Source organism: Musa acuminata, chromosome BXJ1-11, assembly GCF_036884655.1.
Source record: "Musa acuminata AAA Group cultivar baxijiao chromosome BXJ1-11, Cavendish_Baxijiao_AAA, whole genome shotgun sequence".
NCBI classification, from domain to species: Eukaryota; Viridiplantae; Streptophyta; class Magnoliopsida; order Zingiberales; family Musaceae; genus Musa; species Musa acuminata.
In genome coordinates, this window is record NC_088337.1 from 28,179,563 (window position 1) to 28,198,265 (window position 18,703).

General features: G+C 39.8%; 3 protein-coding genes across 4 annotated transcripts; 1 reads left to right on the forward strand and 2 right to left on the reverse strand.

Annotated features, from left to right (window-relative positions):
• Positions 1 to 19: 19 nt before the first annotated feature.
• Positions 20 to 4,205, reverse strand: LOC103971813 (uncharacterized). Its single transcript, XM_009385942.3, has 6 exons — positions 3,944 to 4,205; positions 3,445 to 3,574; positions 2,295 to 2,495; positions 1,400 to 1,567; positions 402 to 840; positions 20 to 224 (listed from the first exon to the last, which is right to left on the reverse strand). The coding sequence occupies exons 1-5, from the start codon at positions 4,075 to 4,077 to the stop codon at positions 403 to 405; spliced, it is 1,071 nt and encodes a 356-aa protein (XP_009384217.2). The 5' UTR covers positions 4,078 to 4,205; the 3' UTR covers positions 20 to 224; position 402.
• Positions 4,206 to 5,163: 958 nt separating this feature from the next.
• On the reverse strand, positions 5,164 to 8,510 carry LOC135597505 (farnesylcysteine lyase-like). Its single transcript, XM_065090514.1, has 5 exons — positions 7,882 to 8,510; positions 7,550 to 7,723; positions 6,216 to 6,575; positions 5,768 to 5,943; positions 5,164 to 5,662 (listed from the first exon to the last, which is right to left on the reverse strand). Exons 1-5 carry the CDS (start codon positions 8,434 to 8,436, stop codon positions 5,398 to 5,400), a joined length of 1,530 nt encoding a protein of 509 aa, XP_064946586.1. The 5' UTR covers positions 8,437 to 8,510; the 3' UTR covers positions 5,164 to 5,397.
• Positions 8,511 to 9,129: 619 nt separating this feature from the next.
• LOC103971815 (PHD finger protein EHD3) lies at positions 9,130 to 17,404 on the forward strand. Of its 2 annotated transcripts, XM_009385944.3 has the most exons (6): positions 9,132 to 9,566; positions 13,939 to 14,172; positions 14,268 to 14,579; positions 15,636 to 15,725; positions 15,971 to 16,015; positions 16,100 to 17,404. In XM_009385944.3, the coding sequence occupies exons 1-6, from the start codon at positions 9,450 to 9,452 to the stop codon at positions 17,045 to 17,047; spliced, it is 1,746 nt and encodes a 581-aa protein (XP_009384219.2). In that variant the 5' UTR covers positions 9,132 to 9,449; the 3' UTR covers positions 17,048 to 17,404. The 2 variants fall into 2 exon arrangements, with proteins under 2 accessions (XP_064946587.1, XP_009384219.2); XM_065090515.1 differs by lacking the exon at positions 15,971 to 16,015 and having other exon boundaries at positions 9,130 to 9,566.
• Positions 17,405 to 18,703: the final 1,299 nt, after the last annotated feature.

Consider the following 18,703-nt stretch of genomic DNA (forward strand, 5'->3'; position numbering starts at 1 on the left):
TCCACTGTGAACAACCAAATAAAAACTGAAGCACAAATTTAAGCTGCATAAAAAGTATTTCTTACAGATCGAGACTCCATTGGCAAATCTCAGCTTTAAGGTAACAAAAGCATTTTGTTTTCGATCACTCGTTCAATGACAAAATATTTCTTCACTATAATTCAGCTCAGAGAGGCATGGTGAACCAAAAATATCCAACAGATCTCAGCTTTCATGTGGCAGTCCTGAACAAGACAACATGAGTTAGGAATCACGTTAAGATAACAGAAGCTCATTCATCATCCTACACAGAACACTATTGATCAATAAGAAGAAAAGGGATGCCAGATGCAAGTGTGTATCTGTGTGCGTATCTTCTCACTGTGAGACAAGGTTATCAGCCCAAGAAAATTTTGACCAACCTCAGAAAGAATACTCCTTGAGATCTGCTTTTGAATCGCCAACTTCCAAATCAGCTAGACATTCTTCTGCAGTCAACGGAGGGAGCTGCCTCGTCTTCCGCTTCAAGTTATGCTTGTGCCACTCTGATTTGAAGTGCTCCCTGTACTGTTTAGCATCTCCCACAACAGCATCACAGGTGGTACATCTGTTCTGCTTAACCTGATCTTCGCTGCTGCTATTTTCAGCAGAAATGCCATGTTGGTGCAATTTCTCACCAAGTTGGGCAACTGAATCCGACTCCTTGGTGGAGCTTGGTGCAAATTCTTCCATAAGCTCGTACTCGTCGACGTGAGCATCCCCCTCCGCATGCACTGAAACAGCAAGTATTTCCAGCCTACCTTGCAAGTTCCTCATGACAGCATCACAGTCACGAAAAAGTCCAGGTTCCATCTCACAGACCTGTGCAATTATCATTTTCCAAGTAGACGGGTAAACACAAAAATGATAGAGAAGCAACTTCAGCGAATTATTACGGTTTCAAGCTACCATGAAGGAACAAAAATAAAGATACTATAAGCAACCAACATCCCAGATCACAGTGTACGTCAGTTATTGCCATTAAATTTGGTACCAATTTTATCAACAAAGAAAAATAATGCCAGCCAGAGTAACCATGCATGCTTTTCATAAAGGTGTTTTCAATATAGAAACTAACATGTGCATGATGAAGTGGATAAAAACAAAATCATCACGGAAGCAGCATTGCCAAACAAATAGGATTGTCAACTGTATGTGAAAAATTCTGACTCATTTCTATCATGATATCAAGAATCAACTTTCAACGGATGTTTCGTATCTTGATTAACTTCAGCACTACAATTTTCCATTAATGAGTAAACATCTACAAAACCACACAACCACACAGTCCACTATAAAGAAATTTAGGGCACATGAGCTAAGTGGAAAAAGAAACTATAAGCCTAACCATGGGCTTGCATTTTTAAATTCCTAGACTTACAACAGATGGGTGACTTCCAGACTCATCCTTCGAGGTAACAGTAGCATTCCAAACATTGAGTTTTTCCATGAGAGTTGGGATATTTTTCTCTGGTACAATAAGTCGTAATCGCATAGGAGATCTCCTTATAGGGAAATGCTTTTGAAGCTCCCGTATAACTTCTAGTGCCTGCAACAGAAAAAAAAAAAGGAAAAAAAATAAATCTGCTACTATATCAAAAATGCAATCCTAACCTTTATCAAACTACCAGCTACCACATCAACTATCATTGAACCTCTCTTTATTCCATAATTTAGAAAAATCAGTGATTTCTTTTGCTGATCTATCATATCTGAGACAGTAAAGAACTGATATGACCATCACACATTTAACATGTCCATATGCTACACTCAAAAAAAAAAGAGGAAAAATGAAATGAGGAGAACATGGAACAAATAATTTTCATCCAATTTTCTAGGTGACACGACACATCTTAACCTCTTATTTCCTAGAACAGATTATATCTTTCTCAGTGTAACAATTCTCAATCATGTTAAAAGCTCAAGAAGTTCTTCATTTGAGCCATTGTCAAACAGGTAGACAAAAGTTACCATACTCTCAAGGGATTAGTATATTTGTTTGGCTAAGAAATAAAATCCTCTTTGCAATGATGTGCCATTAGAAGAAAATTTTCACTTTGGGACAACAATGTCAGATCAAATACTAACTGCAATAAATATTTTACAAAAGCATAAGATTTATCCTCTTCTGTTAAATATCACAAAACAGAAAGGTAGTAAAACACATTTATCCAGCAGAAACTCTCATCACATTTGCAAGAAAAAGCTTGTTTCCCAGAAGACTAAATAATTAGAACCATTATGATGCTTTTTTTCTCTTGTATAAAGTAAACTACCTGTTTCTTTGAACTTTTATTAGGATCCACCGCAAAATGTATTTCATGCATTAATCGTTCAATCATGCTGATTGTATAAGGACGTTGAGTTTCTGAATTGATTGTTTTCTGCATCACGATGGTTGCAATATCACGGAATTGACTTGATAACTGAGACTCTCTCTCCTTCCCAGCAACTTGGAGCTCTCCTTTGTCCAGAATCTAACAGCAGATCACAATGCCAGAGAATTTCCAATATTAAGAAAAATAGAATTTATATTCCTCGTGATATCATAAAAAGAATGCATAGCTAATTATCATGCATACAAACGATATGGAATTGAAAAGTTTCATCATACATTCAAAGACAAAAATGAAGTAAGAAAATTAGAGGAGTCAAGTTGTGTAGAAAAATAGGTCTGCAGATAGGGAAAAGAAAATTATCATCATCTAAAGAAATCCCCTGAGTATGCATTAGGATTATCAAAGATATACACTAATAATTAGATAATCAAACTGAAACTTGCAATTCTGACATAAAAATTAAGACAATACAAGGTTGGATTATCTTGTACACACCAATAGACAGTATACAACAGGTCCAAGCTGTAAATCCCTTGCATTAAATTCATTGGTTATGATGTTAGATCAGAAAAGAAATAGTTTGAAATATTGCATACAAAAATCTCGCAATGTGGTTCATCCTATAGTAGTGGCTTTCAATGAGCTTACAGTAAAGGCAAATGTTATGTTTCATAATATAGACAGAGAGAGGCAAAACAGAAAGATATTAAGACATAATCATCCACATCCTTTTCCATTCATTCTGCCTATATAGTCTAATCCAATATCAAGAAGACTAATAGAAAACCCAGATAACATGCTGATACCAACTTAATGTATAAAACTCATGTCAATTTCCTAGAGAAAGCAAGATTAACTAACAGATGGATCGAGAACAAACAGATTTCTGATGTCATTAGATTGTATTTGAATGTCAAACATTCATTTATGCCTATCTTTAAGTGCGAAACAAAAAGCTAATTGTTTGTCTCTTCACAAGAGGGAAAACTGACCACCAAAGATAGTAGAGTCTCTACTAGAAAACATTTCCTAAATCTGAATAAAAATAGAAAAAAATCATCTCAACTAGTATAGCTTCCAAGCATACCTCCAAGCATATTTTTGATTGATCATCGGTGCCGAAAGCCGCAATCAAATCCTTCGATTTCGCAAGGATTCCTTTTGAGACATTCGAATAAACAGTCTGCGACTGCAGCACTTCATCCAAATCCTTCTCCCTGCATCAAGCACCAAACGAGACATGATCCAAGTGCTAATACTCTTTCAATAGACAGTGAAGGAAACAACTATTGGCGTTGGGAAAGCAAAAGTCACGAAAGAAACGACACTGATCGGGACATCTCGAGCAAGCCCATGTAGAGAATGTCAAGGAAGAGTCTCATAACCATAGACATAAGATCTAGGATTAATTAAAACCATTCTACGAGACGATTCATGAATCCTGAATCCGGAAAGCACCACGAAACCCTATAAGACAGCGCGTGAGTGGTGCTGAATTAGGGCTTTTAACCCAACTGGAAGAAATTGGGAGTGGGGAATTATTTAGGAAAGGGGGGGATTTTTCAGGGGGAGGTTAGGTTGCTTACACTCCGGATCGCCAGGAGAGGACCTTGTTCTTGTAGCAGGCGATCTCGAACCGGACGCCGTGCTTCTTGAGGCGGACGATCGCGACGTTCGTTAGCCGCTTCTGCCCGATAGGCTGCACCAAGCTCTTCGACATCGTCGTCGCCGCTTCCTCTGTATTCCTCTCCCTCCCGCTTCCTGTGGCTTCGATAAGTCCTCGACGAGGAAGGCCGACAAGGGGGGAGATGGACGACGAGCGTGGAGGCCGTCACTCTTTGAGATGCGCGCAAGGGTTTCATCGGCGCTTTAAATCCCGTGCATAGACCGCCACGTTTTGAGATGCGTGGATAGATTCACGCGTGCCTGGAACAGGTTCGGGCCAGCGACAAGCGTATTGTCAACAAGGGTATTATCAACAAGGTTATGGGGAATAGAACACTCATCCTATGTCATTACTCATTCTCGCCTACTCATATATATATATATATATAATATTTACTAATTATATATATATATATATGAGATTTGAAGTTAATATATATTATTATTAAAAATTTAAAAAATTATTATATAGTATCGATAATAGTTTTATTTTTTAATATTGGATGGATTAATTATGAGAATATAAAGAACTCACGGATACCCTTCTCTTGTGTCATCAAAGAATGTATATGATAACATATTTGTATTTCTAATATATATTTAGAGAAAGGGACTTGAAATATGTAATTATAAAATATTTTGAGTGTTTGATAAATAATAGATAAAAATTACATCTCAAATATTCATTAACATGAGTGTTTGGTAAAATTATATTTTAAAAGTTCATTAAATATTTTATGTATCTTAAATATTTATTCAAAATCATATATATATATATAAATTAATATAAATAAATAAATAAATGTATATAATATCTAAAATTTATATGACCTAGATATAATAAATAAATAAATAAAATAATATACATAAATATAAAAACAATATTAAAAAAAAATTACCTTATAAAAGATATAAATCATGTTAGTTTCTCACTAAATCATGTTGATAATTTTATGATTTTAAATAATGTCATAGGATATTTTAAGAATTATAAAATTTCATTTTTAAAAAGAACATGTGTGTAATTTGCAAACAAAAGATCCAAATGAACAAACATGTTTAATTGTAGAAAAAGATTGATCATTCTATCTGCCCATAATTTTCTCAACAAAAGCTGCATGTAAATGTTGGCCAATGTATATGACAAAAATCATTACAATAGCAATCAACAAAAGATTAAACTGTACAAATGTCAGTGACATACAAAATACAAAATACAAAATTAAGCCTTCTCAATTAGAGAACATAATATTGCCACTCCATTTTCACTTAACCTTAAAACCAGTCTTTACACACTAGGATACTGATTAAAACATGAGTGTACACAATAAAGATCCAACTAGGTTAATCCGAGGCCTGTTTATTCATCCCTCTCTTACAGATCGGTGTGCAGAATTCCTTCAGCGGAATGAGGAGAAATGATTAATGGAGCATTTGCCGATGGACTAGATATCCTTGAGATAATTAGTCGTGCCACATTCTCGGCTGCGACTGCACTGGTCTCGATTGTACTAGCAGCACTTTCAAAGGAATTAATGTAATATAAATGCAACCCATCCAGAACTATGGGGGCAAACACCTCCGGCGCTTCATAATGAGGATATGCAGGCCAGTTTATCCGGACAGTTTCCTTCCGTTTGCTGTCAATGACCATGCACAGTAATCATTCAGTATTCAATAGCCTGTACAATTTTTATTTTCCTGACCATTATTACATCTCGAATTGGCAAGATGTCAGTACTTACCTGAATATTTGATCGAGCAAGACGTCAGCCAATTGTGCACGAGAGAACATCTTATAAGTCATATCTTCTTCGCTGTATTTCTTAAGAACAGATATACATGAGAACGGAATATCAGGAAGCTCAAGTGTGCCCACAAGGTCTGGAATTTCCGATGCAGAATTCAGTCCAAAGTATTTCTAGTGAATAGGAAAAATAAGAGCAGACACAATTAACTATTGCTAAATTCTGCAAGCATAAGCCATAGTAGCTCAGATAAGAATAGAAGGAAAACCAGCTTCAAATGGAAAAAGAAGTCTTTTTGCGCATAGCAACAAACTCCATGGTCATTGCTATCAAGGTTCAAATGAAGTTTATCCATGATAAATTATAGGGAAAAAGAAAAAAATGCACCAGAGACGAGAAATACAAGTAAAGAAAAATGATATTTACTATTCTACAGGATACTTACAGGGTTAAGGAGACCCCTCACGAAAGTTGTAAATGTATGCTGTAAACTTCTACCGGGAACTGAAATTGGAGGGCTAATGGTCATATTTAGCTCATCTAGTGGAGTAGCAATCACTGTCACATCACAGGCGTATGAGTTCCCCTTTGTAGAGTTGAGCACATAATACCCTCCAACATAGGAGATCGAATCTATTCCTTCATGGAGATGCAGTGTGGCATTGGTGTGACTAATCAGCCCTGCAGCAAGCTGCCAGTTTCCCCCTTCCACCGACCACAATCCGGAGTCAGAACCGGCTAAGGAAACTGCCCCAGCTAGTCCACTGATGCTAACACTCTGACCATAGTTAATTCTTGTTATTACCTGGTGAACGAAGAGACCAATCAAACATTTTTAAAGAGTCTAGACAGGATATAGCAAAAACATAATTGGCAAAGAAGTGTGGCATTTTTCAGCTTTCTTTCCAAAAATTTGCATACAAAAAACATGTAGAACTTAAGGATGTGTTTACTTCCAACTATAATGCATCCATCTATCATAAATATACTAAAGTAGAATACATTATCTGGTATAACATATTACTCCACTATAGGCATCGGACCACTTTGGTGGAGCTGCAAAAAGGGAAATTTACAAGCTTTGAAAAGCAGAGGTCCAATTTACTGAGTCGTAACTATAGAATTACAGGAAGTTCTTTTCTGAAGTCTATGCAAATTAAACAAACTGTCCATTCATATACTAAGTTTTCTAGCAGTTATCCATTTTTCTTAGACATTGAGATAGGAAAATTATCATATGTAAACCTGTCCTTGAAGGACAACCTGTATTCTTCAAACATGAGATGAAGATCTCTACCACTAATGCAAAATACTGCCAATTGGACGAACTGAATGGTGACAAATTATCAGAACATAGAATCCAAAACAATGCACCAAAACAGTTAAACTATCTAGTTTTGCTAGTGCCAAAAGTGGAAGAAGGTGCACCATGCAGAGTAGTATTCACAGAAATATTTTCTGTTCTTGGTCATACCAAGCAAAAGAGACAAACTCGACTTAATCAAATAAAAACTTCTGGTTTTTAGCTTTCAAATCATATGTAACATGTGGCTATCAACTTGTATCAAAATAAATATAGTGTCATTATTGTAACCAAAGAGATTCTTCCCCTCATTGCACCTACTAAACATCTTCTTAGAAGACCAAGCTTTGGTGTACACAAGCAAACCCTAGACACAGATTCAATAGAATTTATCATTTTCTACAAGTGTCCACTAGCCGGTATAAAATAGGAACATGCACTATTAAAGAGAGCAATTCAAGTCAAATGATTCATACTGTTACTAACTCCGATACTAGCCGTGAAGACAAGCCTGCATCAGCCAATTCCTCCTGAAGTGTCCGATGGGTCAGTCCGTATAACCCCGACCACTTGAGCATCTCCTCCACCGTCTCAAACACAGGCCGGGACTCGAAATCGTTGTAGTAAAGAATGAACCTTTCAATCATTTCCTGTTCCACCAGTATATCAAGATCACTGTTGTAGATACAATAGTTCGAAAGAATCAAAATATGAGAGAGAACACGTTCCCATTGTGGTAAAGCTTGCACCTTTCAGTAAATTCTAAGACAGCTACAAAGTCAACGACTGAACAAAATGGGGAAGGTACCTTGACGAAGCGATCCATCCTGAGGAGGGAGAATCCATAGCGCCATGCAAGGACCAGCGAGTTCAATAAAGGGTACATCTTGCGGTAGATCGCGGAGCTTGAGGGGGAAGGAGGTGGGAGGGTCTGGAATACGAACACAGATCCATCCCAAATACCGAACCAGGAGGACGAGGAGGAAACGTTGGACTTTGGATCGGAATCGGAGTCGTCACCGGTTTTGGTATTGAGGTTGAGGAGACGGGCAAAGCGGACGGCGTGGAGATTCTTGGGGTGGATGATGGAAGCCCCGGCCTCGAAGGTGTCTCCGCCGATGGTGACGGTGGCCATGCGACCGCCAACCTTTTCCCGTCGCTCAAAGATGCGGATGTTGTCGATACAAGGAGTCGTGACACTTTCGCAGGTGTATTGCTTGAGAAAATGTGCCACCGAGGAACCGCCTATGCCGCTACCAAGCACGCACACCTTGGTGGCGGGAGCGGAGAGGGCAGCGTCGGCGGAGAGGAGGGAGAGCGCGGCCACGGCGAGGAGGAGAAGGGCGGTGCGGGAGAGCCCCATCGGTCAGAGGCGGAATTGGCACCGAATGGAGTTGAGATTGCGAAGATGGTTGACCGGAGGAGGTGAAGACTTAAGTGAATTTAGCCACTCGAACGCCGGTCTAACGGCTTTGTGGATACTATGATTCCAATCTACCCGCTTATTCACCGAAGACAGAGAGACGGGCCCCGCAGGTGCTTCTTACACTAGGCTCATCGATCTTCAGTCAAAACGCACACACGTGGAGACGAGTAGAACATGAGGGTAGGTCCAGTACAGGTCGCCCAAAATTTTCAAAAGAGGAGAATTTTGAAAGAAATTATGGTAATTATTATTAATCTTATTTTTCAGTAGTTAGTTTGATTTATATATTAAAAATACAAATTATCCATATTAACCTTACAATTAATATACGCGACTTACCAAACGGTGTTTCTTAATGTTCAATAAATTGAAATTAGAAACGAAAACATGTATATGTATAATCTAACATCTAAATTATATATATACATATGTTATTTATCTACCAAGAATTAGTTAGATTTTGTTTTGTCACCATGCATCATATTAGTAGACGGGATAGTATAATATTTGCTTTGGTATTTTTGTTCATGGAATAAGAAAAAAATAATAATTTTTTCTTCTGGAATTGAAGACTGTAATTTCATTTTCCGATTGATCCCCAAATCCATTCGCCTTAACGAGGAACAGTGGGCCCGTCAGCCCGCCTCCTATATCTGCGACCCATCTCTTTCCCCAAATTCAAATCCCCGACACCAAGAAGCTAGGGTTATTGTCTTAACTTCCTTCTTCTTGCCCACTTCCTGTCCTCCTTCACGATTCCTAGCTTGGCAAGATCCGATCTTTCCCCTTTAATTCGTTTCCCCACCCTCCCTCTCTGTTGATTCATCCCTACTTTGTTATTTTTTATTTGTCGATCTTTTGTGGGGTTCATCGTTGGATCTGGAGTATGGGTGGTTACGAAGTCGGCCGAAACCCTAGCGCGTGACGGGGGAGCACGTTAGGCCTCGGAGATGTCTGTGGAAGAACGGAAGTCTAATGGGTTCTTGAAGTCGGAAGATTCGCCTAGCAATGGATTGATCAAGTACAGGAGGCAGAAGCGTGCCAGGCCGGGTTCGGATGCCATTCGGGTAAGATGGATTCGTTCTTTCTTGCTCTCCTTGAACCGAAAGATCGAATCTTTATTTGCATCATCTGTCGTACAAACTATAGGGTAAGTCTTATATCGACTACTAGGATATCTTTGTGACTTGGTTCTATTTTAGTCTGTCACGTGTTTCCTTTTGAATGTTGCAAACCATTTTCTGGCGAAGCCAATGGAAACAGTAGAATGCTGGACTGCTGTAATCGAAAGCCATTCGAATTTCAGGGGAAAACAAGGTCAATGATGTTGCGAAGATTCAGTACGATGGGGCAAGGGTGAGGATGTAACTTGGTTATTGAAGTACAAATAAGTATTCTTGATTGTTAGACAAATGACTCAACCGAATGAAAGGGCATCTAAGCCATTTGATTGTACATGAAAGACGATCAGAATTGAGATCAACCTGTGCTTCAGTACTTGTGATCAGGCTCAGGATTGTTTAGATTGGGATTTCACTTAAAAAAGAACTTAGATGACCAATAAAAAAATAGGAAAAAGTACAAGCTTTAGAGAAATCTGTACAGTTGATGGAATTTGGACTGAATGCCATTATGCAATACACTTCAGTCGTGAGATGACGACAATTTTATAGTCGCTGTTAGCCACTAAACAGGATGATAATGTTGATTTGTACAAAAAAGAAGGAAGGAAAGAGGAGTAAAAATAGACGGATTGTCACGGACTTAGCTGGAATTGCCTAAGTCGTGAGGCACCATTGCGGCAAAGACGCGAATTTAGCTTGCGTTGCCTAAGTCTCGAGGCAACCTTGCAGCAAAGACGCGAACTTAGCTTGCGTTGCCTAAGTCGCGCTTCGCCCTTGCGATTTACGTTCGCAAAGATTAGCCCACTTGTAACCTCTCGCAGGTCCCGAAGGACCTATAAAAGAGAAAGTTGATTAGTTCGAAGAACGAGCGACGGATAAGTCCCGACGTCTCGCGAAAAGGAAAAGCTTTACAAGCAAGGCCTTGCCTTTCGGGCTTGGCCCTTTGTGGGAACTCTTCTTCCTTTGTTCGCCCCTGAGCTCCTTCCCTCGAGAATATTTTGGAGGGCGATTGCTTGAAGATTGTTTTCTTTTTCCTGAGTCTTCAGAGGAAACAAAGTCGGTGAGCCTTTCTGCAGCAGCAATTGCCCCGATCACGTCGGTGACATTCCTTCGATGTAGTTCTTGTTGAGTCCATGACTTCAAACCATCGAGGAAGCTGAACATCTTGTCTTTCTCGGACATGTCCTATATGTCCAGCATTAGCGTAGAAAATTGCTTCACGTAGTCTTGGATGAAAGTATTTTGGCGGAGTTGTCTCAACTTCTTGCGACGAACTCTGTGTTCTCCGGTAGGAATTGAGTTCTCAACTCCCTCTTCAGGTCCTCCCATGTGTCAACATGACACCGACCTTGTTGGATCTCCTCCCATCGGGTTCGTCACCAAAGTTTTGCATCTCCGTTCAAATACATTATTGCTATAGAGACTTTGGTTTCTTCGGAATCAGGCCTCGTAGCTCGAAAGTATTGTTCCATGTCGAACAGGAAATTCTCGAGCTCTTTGGCATCTCTGGCCCCTCCATAACCATGAGGCTCGGGTGCCCTCAAGTTTTGTGGCGACGTAACGCGGGTGTTGCTTCCTCCCGCATTTAGTGCTCTTGTGAGCATGGTCACCCTTGAAGTGAGTTCCGCCACAACTTCCTGCAGGCGTTGCACGGAGTCTTTGGTGTCATCTGACAATCGGTCGACTAGGGCCTCAACCTTGTCGATCCTAGATTCCCTTTCTTCTTGCGAGCTTTCTACCCCAACAAGCCTTCGTTGGTCATGGTAGAGTTCCTCCAAGCTTGCTTCAAGAACATCCAAGTGGGTTTTCGCTGTTGTGAGTCTCTCCTTATGACTCTTTTTCCCGGTTGGCTCTCCAGATTGCGCCTCCTCCGCTCGCGGAGAGCAACCAACTTCTCGCTCATCATGTTCGCTGTCGCGATCCTCCTGAGCGGCTCCAACAGCATGAGAGTGAGTGTGCACTTGCAGCCCACCTGCGGTTGCTTGGGGCAAGGGTCCGGCTTGCCCCGTCTTGCTTGATTCGCCACGATGCTTTGCCATGGCGAAGTTGCGAAGTTCCTTCGCTGCTCGCTCGAAGTGCTTGCCTGCTCTGATACCACAATGTCATGGACTTAGCTGGAATTGCCTAAGTCGTGAGGCACCCTTGCGGCAAAGACGCGAACTCAGCTTGCGTTGCCTAAGTCGCACTTCGCCCTTGCGATTTGCGTCCGTAAAGATCAGCCCACTTGCAACCTCTCGCAGGTCCCGAAGGACCTGTAAAAGAGAAAGTTGATTAGTTCGAAGAACGAGCGACGAACAAGTCTCGACATCTCGCGAAAAGGGGAAGCTTTACAAGCAATTCAGTGAGCACCTTGCGTACACAAGAGAAAAGAGGGAGAGGAGGAAAACAAGGACTTTGAAGGGTTAAACGAACAGTTGCAAGTCCACAAACAGCTGCTCACCGGGTGTCTGACACGACAACAAGTTCCCGTCAAGGTAATGTGCGAACTTGCGAAAGATTATTCAACGCTCGACACTATACCGAAGCCCCATCTCCCGTCTGTTGCATATGGTTCTAGGGTGCTGAGATGGTTGACGTTTCGCATGCCACAGCGGGCTGCAGAAAACAGCCCGTGGCACGCAAAAACGGAGCTATTTTGGGTTGTTTTGCTCGGTTCGGTGAGCGATCTCACTGTAACGCTGCAACTTGTTTGAACTTACATTTTTACAAGCAAAAGAACTTAAAACCAAGCCAAAACATGCTGCCAAGCAGCTGTACATGTAGATGAGAGCGACGAACGGTTCGTTGAACGGAGTTATTGCGGGTGCGCGACGACCGTTCATGACAAGACGGTGAAGGCAATATAGTAGTGTAGGTAGTGGTTCTAGACTTATAGGTAAGAAATGTTTCAAAGAGCAGAGAAGCAGGGATGAATAGTAGGAAAAGAGATCACTGACCTTTTCCTCTTCTTGAATAACTAGCATCTTTTTCTTCTTTTAGTTGACCATAGTTGACTGATTGTTGATTCAAATAGCAAACATGTAACAAAAATGTCTGAGCATCTTCACAAATTACTAAGCAAAATCAAAAGGCCAATTTGATTGGGAGGAATTTCCAACAGAATATATAACCACTGAGATTGTTAAGATCACTCGAAACATGAAGTTAGTCACCGTCTTGTGGCCCAACTAATGGCATGGCCTGTAGCTGTCCCAAATGCATCCCTCTTGGCATACAAGGTAAGGTAAATTGCAGTCACAGGCCATGTGGGAGGCACTGGGCTGTGGTTCAATACTTTGAAATGTGTGTAAGAGGCCTCTTTTGACCAGAAATTGGGCCATGGTTCAATACTTCAAGGTGTGTGCTATGAGGCCTTTTTTGACCAGAATGGAAAGCTGCTTAGGTGATTTACGAATCTAATTGGAATTACTATGTTGACTAGGTTGGGTGAGCACTTGGCCGATTTCCTAATTAAACTAGGAGTCTAGGACAAGTGCTGAGTGCTCTATTTCGTCCAAGATAGAATACTTATGAACTTCTTTACTTGGTGATTTTCTAACTGAATTTTGTCACTATTTTTATTTAACATCTTAGGGAATTATAAGAGTCCTTGGATATGATTAGTGTCCAAGAGTGTTATTGTGGATATAGTGGGGTTCAGGAGGTTATTTGGCTAACAGGAGTTGTATTTGGATACTTCTAGTGTTCTCTTTTAGTGAACTTTTTTTTGGATGATGAAGTTTTGTGGAATAAAAGAACTAACTTCTCAAAAATCCTATATAGAGGGGCTTGTTTGCTATAATCTAAGCAATAATATAATTTATTTTCTTAAGTTTAGTCTATAGTTGTTCCTTTTAGGCAAGGGTTCAAATCTTGGTCCAATGGCAGTATGGGACCGGAGCGGACTGATATACTAACACTCAGTATGGGTTGGTACCTACAGACCAGAGAGAAGAGAAAGACGAGAGGGGAAGGGAGAGTCTTTTTTTCTGTGAGGGGGGTGGTTAGAGCTTCTCTACTGTTATGGTTGGTTTTTTAAACCCTTGTTTGAGGTTCTTCTCTCCTTTGAAGGAAAGAAGAAACTGTAATATTTGTACGCTATTTACTATCTGGTTGGTCATTCCACATGCGACAGTTTGTGTTTGTGCTGATTATTTGAGACAATTTGATGTAAGTTGCATGTCTCTGTACAGCTAACCATGTAATTTCTAATAGCAGAAACTATTGTGGTTTCACTTTATGAAGAAAGGCATATGTTTGCTAATTTATCAAATGTGAAGATCTGAATGTGCTTTGACATTGTCCTTCATACTGTCTTGATTTTTGTGTGCAACAGGGCTTGATACACCCCAATGAGACCGTTCCATGTACTGGTACTTTTCATCCAGAACAATGTCACAGAATAATTTGTCACTGGAACAATATAATAGAACATCAGTTCAAGTTATCCTATATGAAACCAGGCCGAGGCCTCTGGAATGTCTTCCATGATGCACTATCATTGGGTCATTCTCAACTTGCCCACAAGTTGATGATGATTTATTTTATCAGGGACAATGAACAGCTAAAGGTACTTCTTTGATATGTACTTCCTGATTTACTTATCTATTCTGGAATATATGAAATAAGAAAGTATTCTAATCTGAAAATTCTCATTGATTCCAGGACAGATATTTAGGGGATTCTGAGGTAAAGATTCAATATCAAAATCCAAATTGTTTTGAAACAGCTAAAGTACGAAAAGTTGCAGAAACAAAAGCTTGCTATTACGAAGAAGAAACCAACACTAGAAAGTGTGAAAAAGCCTTCCTTGAAATTTTGATTTCAGAAAAGTTTGCCATGTTGTGTGATTTTCTATGGGAAACCTTTGAAGATAATAAGGCTAAATCTTTTTTGGACTTTAGCCTGATTGACTCAAAATTGAAAAATGGGGACTATGAACATTCACCAGAATTGTGTAACAAGGATGTCCAAAAGGTAATTATAATATACTAACACATTTGTTCTTTGATCTAATTGAGCCATGTTGATTTTTACTTGTTTCCGGTTTGCATCAACATTTGTAATGACATCTTGACATGCTTAGAGGTCTCTTGATGGCTAAATCTGTTTCTATATTCAAGTCTGTTTAAAATTCTGTCGTCTCTATATCATTCAGTTTCATGGCTATTTGCATGAAATTAATGTTTTTCTACGTCTCTCTACTGATTTCTAAGGCGGTGATCAGGTTCTCAACCTCATCTGAATGTATCATGCCATTTAACCTGCTGCAGACTCATGTTGGTGTCCATCTGGTGCACGTACTTGTAGTGTGCTGGTTACTGTGTCAGTGGAAGACATATACACACTTGCACCTAAAAATGTTGTTATGTAAAGGCCTGGACCTGACTTGGTGTGTCCCCATGGCCATGCCATATTTGTGCCTGCCTGTGATTGTCAGAGGCCTAGTATTGAATGCCTTTTTTGTTGAATTAGTTTGTGCAGTTCATGTCAAGTTTAGCATGATATGTTAACTGGATCTTTTCACATCAGGGTGCTTAATTGACTTTGTTCTTTATCAGAGTATATCATCCTTCGTAGTCTTTGCTTCAAACTACGATTTCATAATTCGTCAGTTCTTTTTTTTTTTAATTCCTAACTCCAGTGATTGATTGTGGCATTCTATTCTTTGGAAAATCTTCTTTCTGTAGCCATTAATATGATGACTAAATCTTCATAAGATTTGATCAGTCAAATCTGTGGCTATCAGATCTCCTGATAACGTTTTCAGCTTGTCTTTAACCTGCACTTTGTACTTGAAGATGAATGCATCCTTTGCTGTAGGCCATGCATGCTCTTGCTGTAATTTGAGAAGATGAAAAGTTGTTCTAATGTTTACTTCTGGATATCCATGAATTTTGTTATGTTAATGCTTAAGTTTAATAAATAAACTTGATTTTCAAGATTATGTAAAGTACTTGAATCATACAACTTCATTTTTTATGAGGATTTGCTGGCATGCTGAATAAGTAAATTTGCCTTTGCAATTCTCAGATATGGGACAAGGTGCAGAACATCGGTCAAGGAATGATTATTCTAGCTAGTAGTCTTTCAAGCTTGTCAAGGGCTTCCTGTCAGAAGCAGGTATACCTTATTGACCTCCCTTGATTGTACAATCTGCATATCCTATTTTGCGAGTGGTGCATATATCTGAACTACTGTGTGGTCATATGGATGGTAATGTCAGTTTGTAGCACTCTTAGAACTCAGTGCCAGATTTGTGATAAAAAAATCTAAATCATATATGCTGATTTACATTTATAAAATAGCCTGATATGAGACTATGTGCATGTATGCAACAACATTTACTGAACATAAATTGCATTCAGACTGTAGAAGACCTGGTAAATGCAGCTGATGAGCCTAAACCTGAGGTAAATACTTGTCCAAATATGTGGTTTGCATATTTAACTTGCATTACCAGATTGCAGCTTTTCAGCTTCATATTTATCTTGCAGGTGACTTGTCAAATAGGTCTTTTAAAGAAGAATTCAGCAGGATCGTATCCAACGTCACAGTCAGATTGTTCCACAAAACCTGATCAAACAGAGGCATCTGATGTGTACAAAGCTTGCACTTGTAAGCAGTGTGGCACTGAAGCGAATGGCGAAGGCAGCCTTATTTGTGATGGATGTGAGGCAATGTACCACTTCTCCTGCATTAAACCTGCTATTAAAGAGATACCTACTCGGAGCTGGTACTGTGCTGCCTGTAGTACAAACAACAAGGATTTTGCTGATGCGGTCTGCACTGAAGTTAATAAAGGTAGCTTGCACCAAAATTGTGTGGTTTGTGACAGGCTTGAAGTTTCCGAGACACTAGAGGACCTTGATGAGAATGACAGTAGGATCAGAGTAGCTGCTGACTCTGGGGAGAGCTCAGTCTCAAGTATGGAGTCTGAAGAGACACCAGAACTGTCGAGGACTGCTATATCATGCTTGTGCAAGATTTGCGGAACAAGTGAGGGCGAAGAGAAAAAGTTCTTGATATGTGGTCATATTCACTGCCCTTACAGGTTCTATCATATCAGATGCCTAAAAAGTAGTCAGATAGCGAGTCCACAACAACAGAACCAACCGTGTTGGTATTGCCCATCATGCCTCTGCAGGGCCTGCTTTTGCGATAAGGATGATGACAAGATTGTTCTATGTGATGGTTGTGACGAGGCGTATCACACTTACTGCATGAAACCACCTCGTACATCAGTACCCAGGGGACAGTGGTATTGTGTCCCATGCAACATTGCTAGAGCAAGGGAAGGGATGAGAAGATACGAGCAATGGATTTTGCAGCAGCACAGGAAGAATGAAGACAGGCAGTCTAATGAAGTTGGTGGGTCAATGGATTTGCTACTCAGTGCTGCTGAAAAGCTGAGCTCGGAAGAGAAACTGGCTTCACGGCGGTGATACACATCGCTGAAACTTGCGAGGTAGTCTACGCAGGGAACTCGTCAACTTCCTAGCGTTGGTGGTGTGTAGATTGTCCTGTGTTGTTTGTAAGGCTGCTGCATAGAAGTAGCCTAGAAGAATTCAGAGTCGCCTATCTGTTGCATGAGTCTTACAAGGAAATTAAGCTCGATGAGACAAGTCAACAGATTCTTTTGAAGTAGGAACCAGGCTGATGCCTTTTCTCTTTTTGTAACTCACTAAATCTGCAAAACATGAGTTAGAACCTCTTATGCAAGGTAATTTATACATGTATCCTATGAATATAATGTACTTGTTTGAGAAGAATAGCATCAAATTTGGAAGCTTGTTAACTTATCTCGATCTTCCTCACTATTGGTGGAGCTTAAATTGATAAACATGTATGTCCATTGTTTAGAGTCGGAAAATTTGCACAGACAATGATGATATTTCCAAAGCCTTGACTAAAGCACTGAAATTGGTTGACCAGTGGTGGTGAAACAACAGGTGGTGGTGATAGTTTCTGTCCTTTCCCGGAAGACCTTTCCTTCCTGGAGACGGTGAAGTCACTGGAAAAAGGGCAGAAGACATCTCCTTCCCAGATGAATGTGTCTCTCCATGTGTTCCGGAAGTCGAATTCAAGTAGGCAAATCATGTGATTCCTCCTCCAAAAGAGAACAGGAGAGGGTAAGGTGGGTGGGGGGATTTGCCCGGCCCTCCTCCACTCCGCGCCACCCCCATCGTTGGCGTCGAGTGGCAGGGGTAAGCCAGTTTCCGATAGCAACACCTCACTAGGCGGAAGCGGGTGGCCACCATGCGGTCCGCTTCACGTGAACGTGTTCTTCATGGCTGCTGTCCGTATTGGCGCATTAGCATGCAGTGTTAAAAATATAAAATAATAGATAATTTATAATCCAAGAATGATTCCGACGAATGGATTTAAGACTATTTCTGATACTAATATATATATATATATATATTCATGTTCAAGTTAGAGAGTTAACAACATAGGCCTTGTAAAGTCTCTATCGAAACTGTCATAGTGGTTAGTGCATTCTTACATAGTTGATGAGTTTATCCACGTGTGAGTATCTTACATGTCATTTAATTTAATATAATGAGTTTATTATTTTTTTAAAGAAAATACAAGTCTTTTGGATAAAAAATTGGACAATCGAACGCTTGTGAAAAACGAAAAAGAGTTTTATTTTTAATCGGTTCAATTGATGATCGGCTAAGTGGACATCAGGTCGGATACTGTATTATAGCAACCACTGCTGTAGAACTCAATTGGGTCACGAATCTACTCAAGAACTTTTATGCGAAAACAAATTATCAGACAAAGTATATGTTTTTACTACTCAATTAGTGGATTCACTCACAAAGCTTATCAGTATCCCCGTCGGGGGCATGATAACAACTAAGATCTCCCTTGATAACAACATTAACAACAGTCAAGATTTCCCTAATTACATGAGAAAATATCATAAATCTGTTAAAAAAAATCTTTAAAAAATTCTTCCTCACATAAGAAGTATCGTATCAAACTCTAATAGCATCTTCTTCGTATTTTATTTCTAACATGATCATACTTCGTACCAAGAGAAACGTATTCCCAATTGACACTAGCATGATGAGACCAGATCAACTTTACGA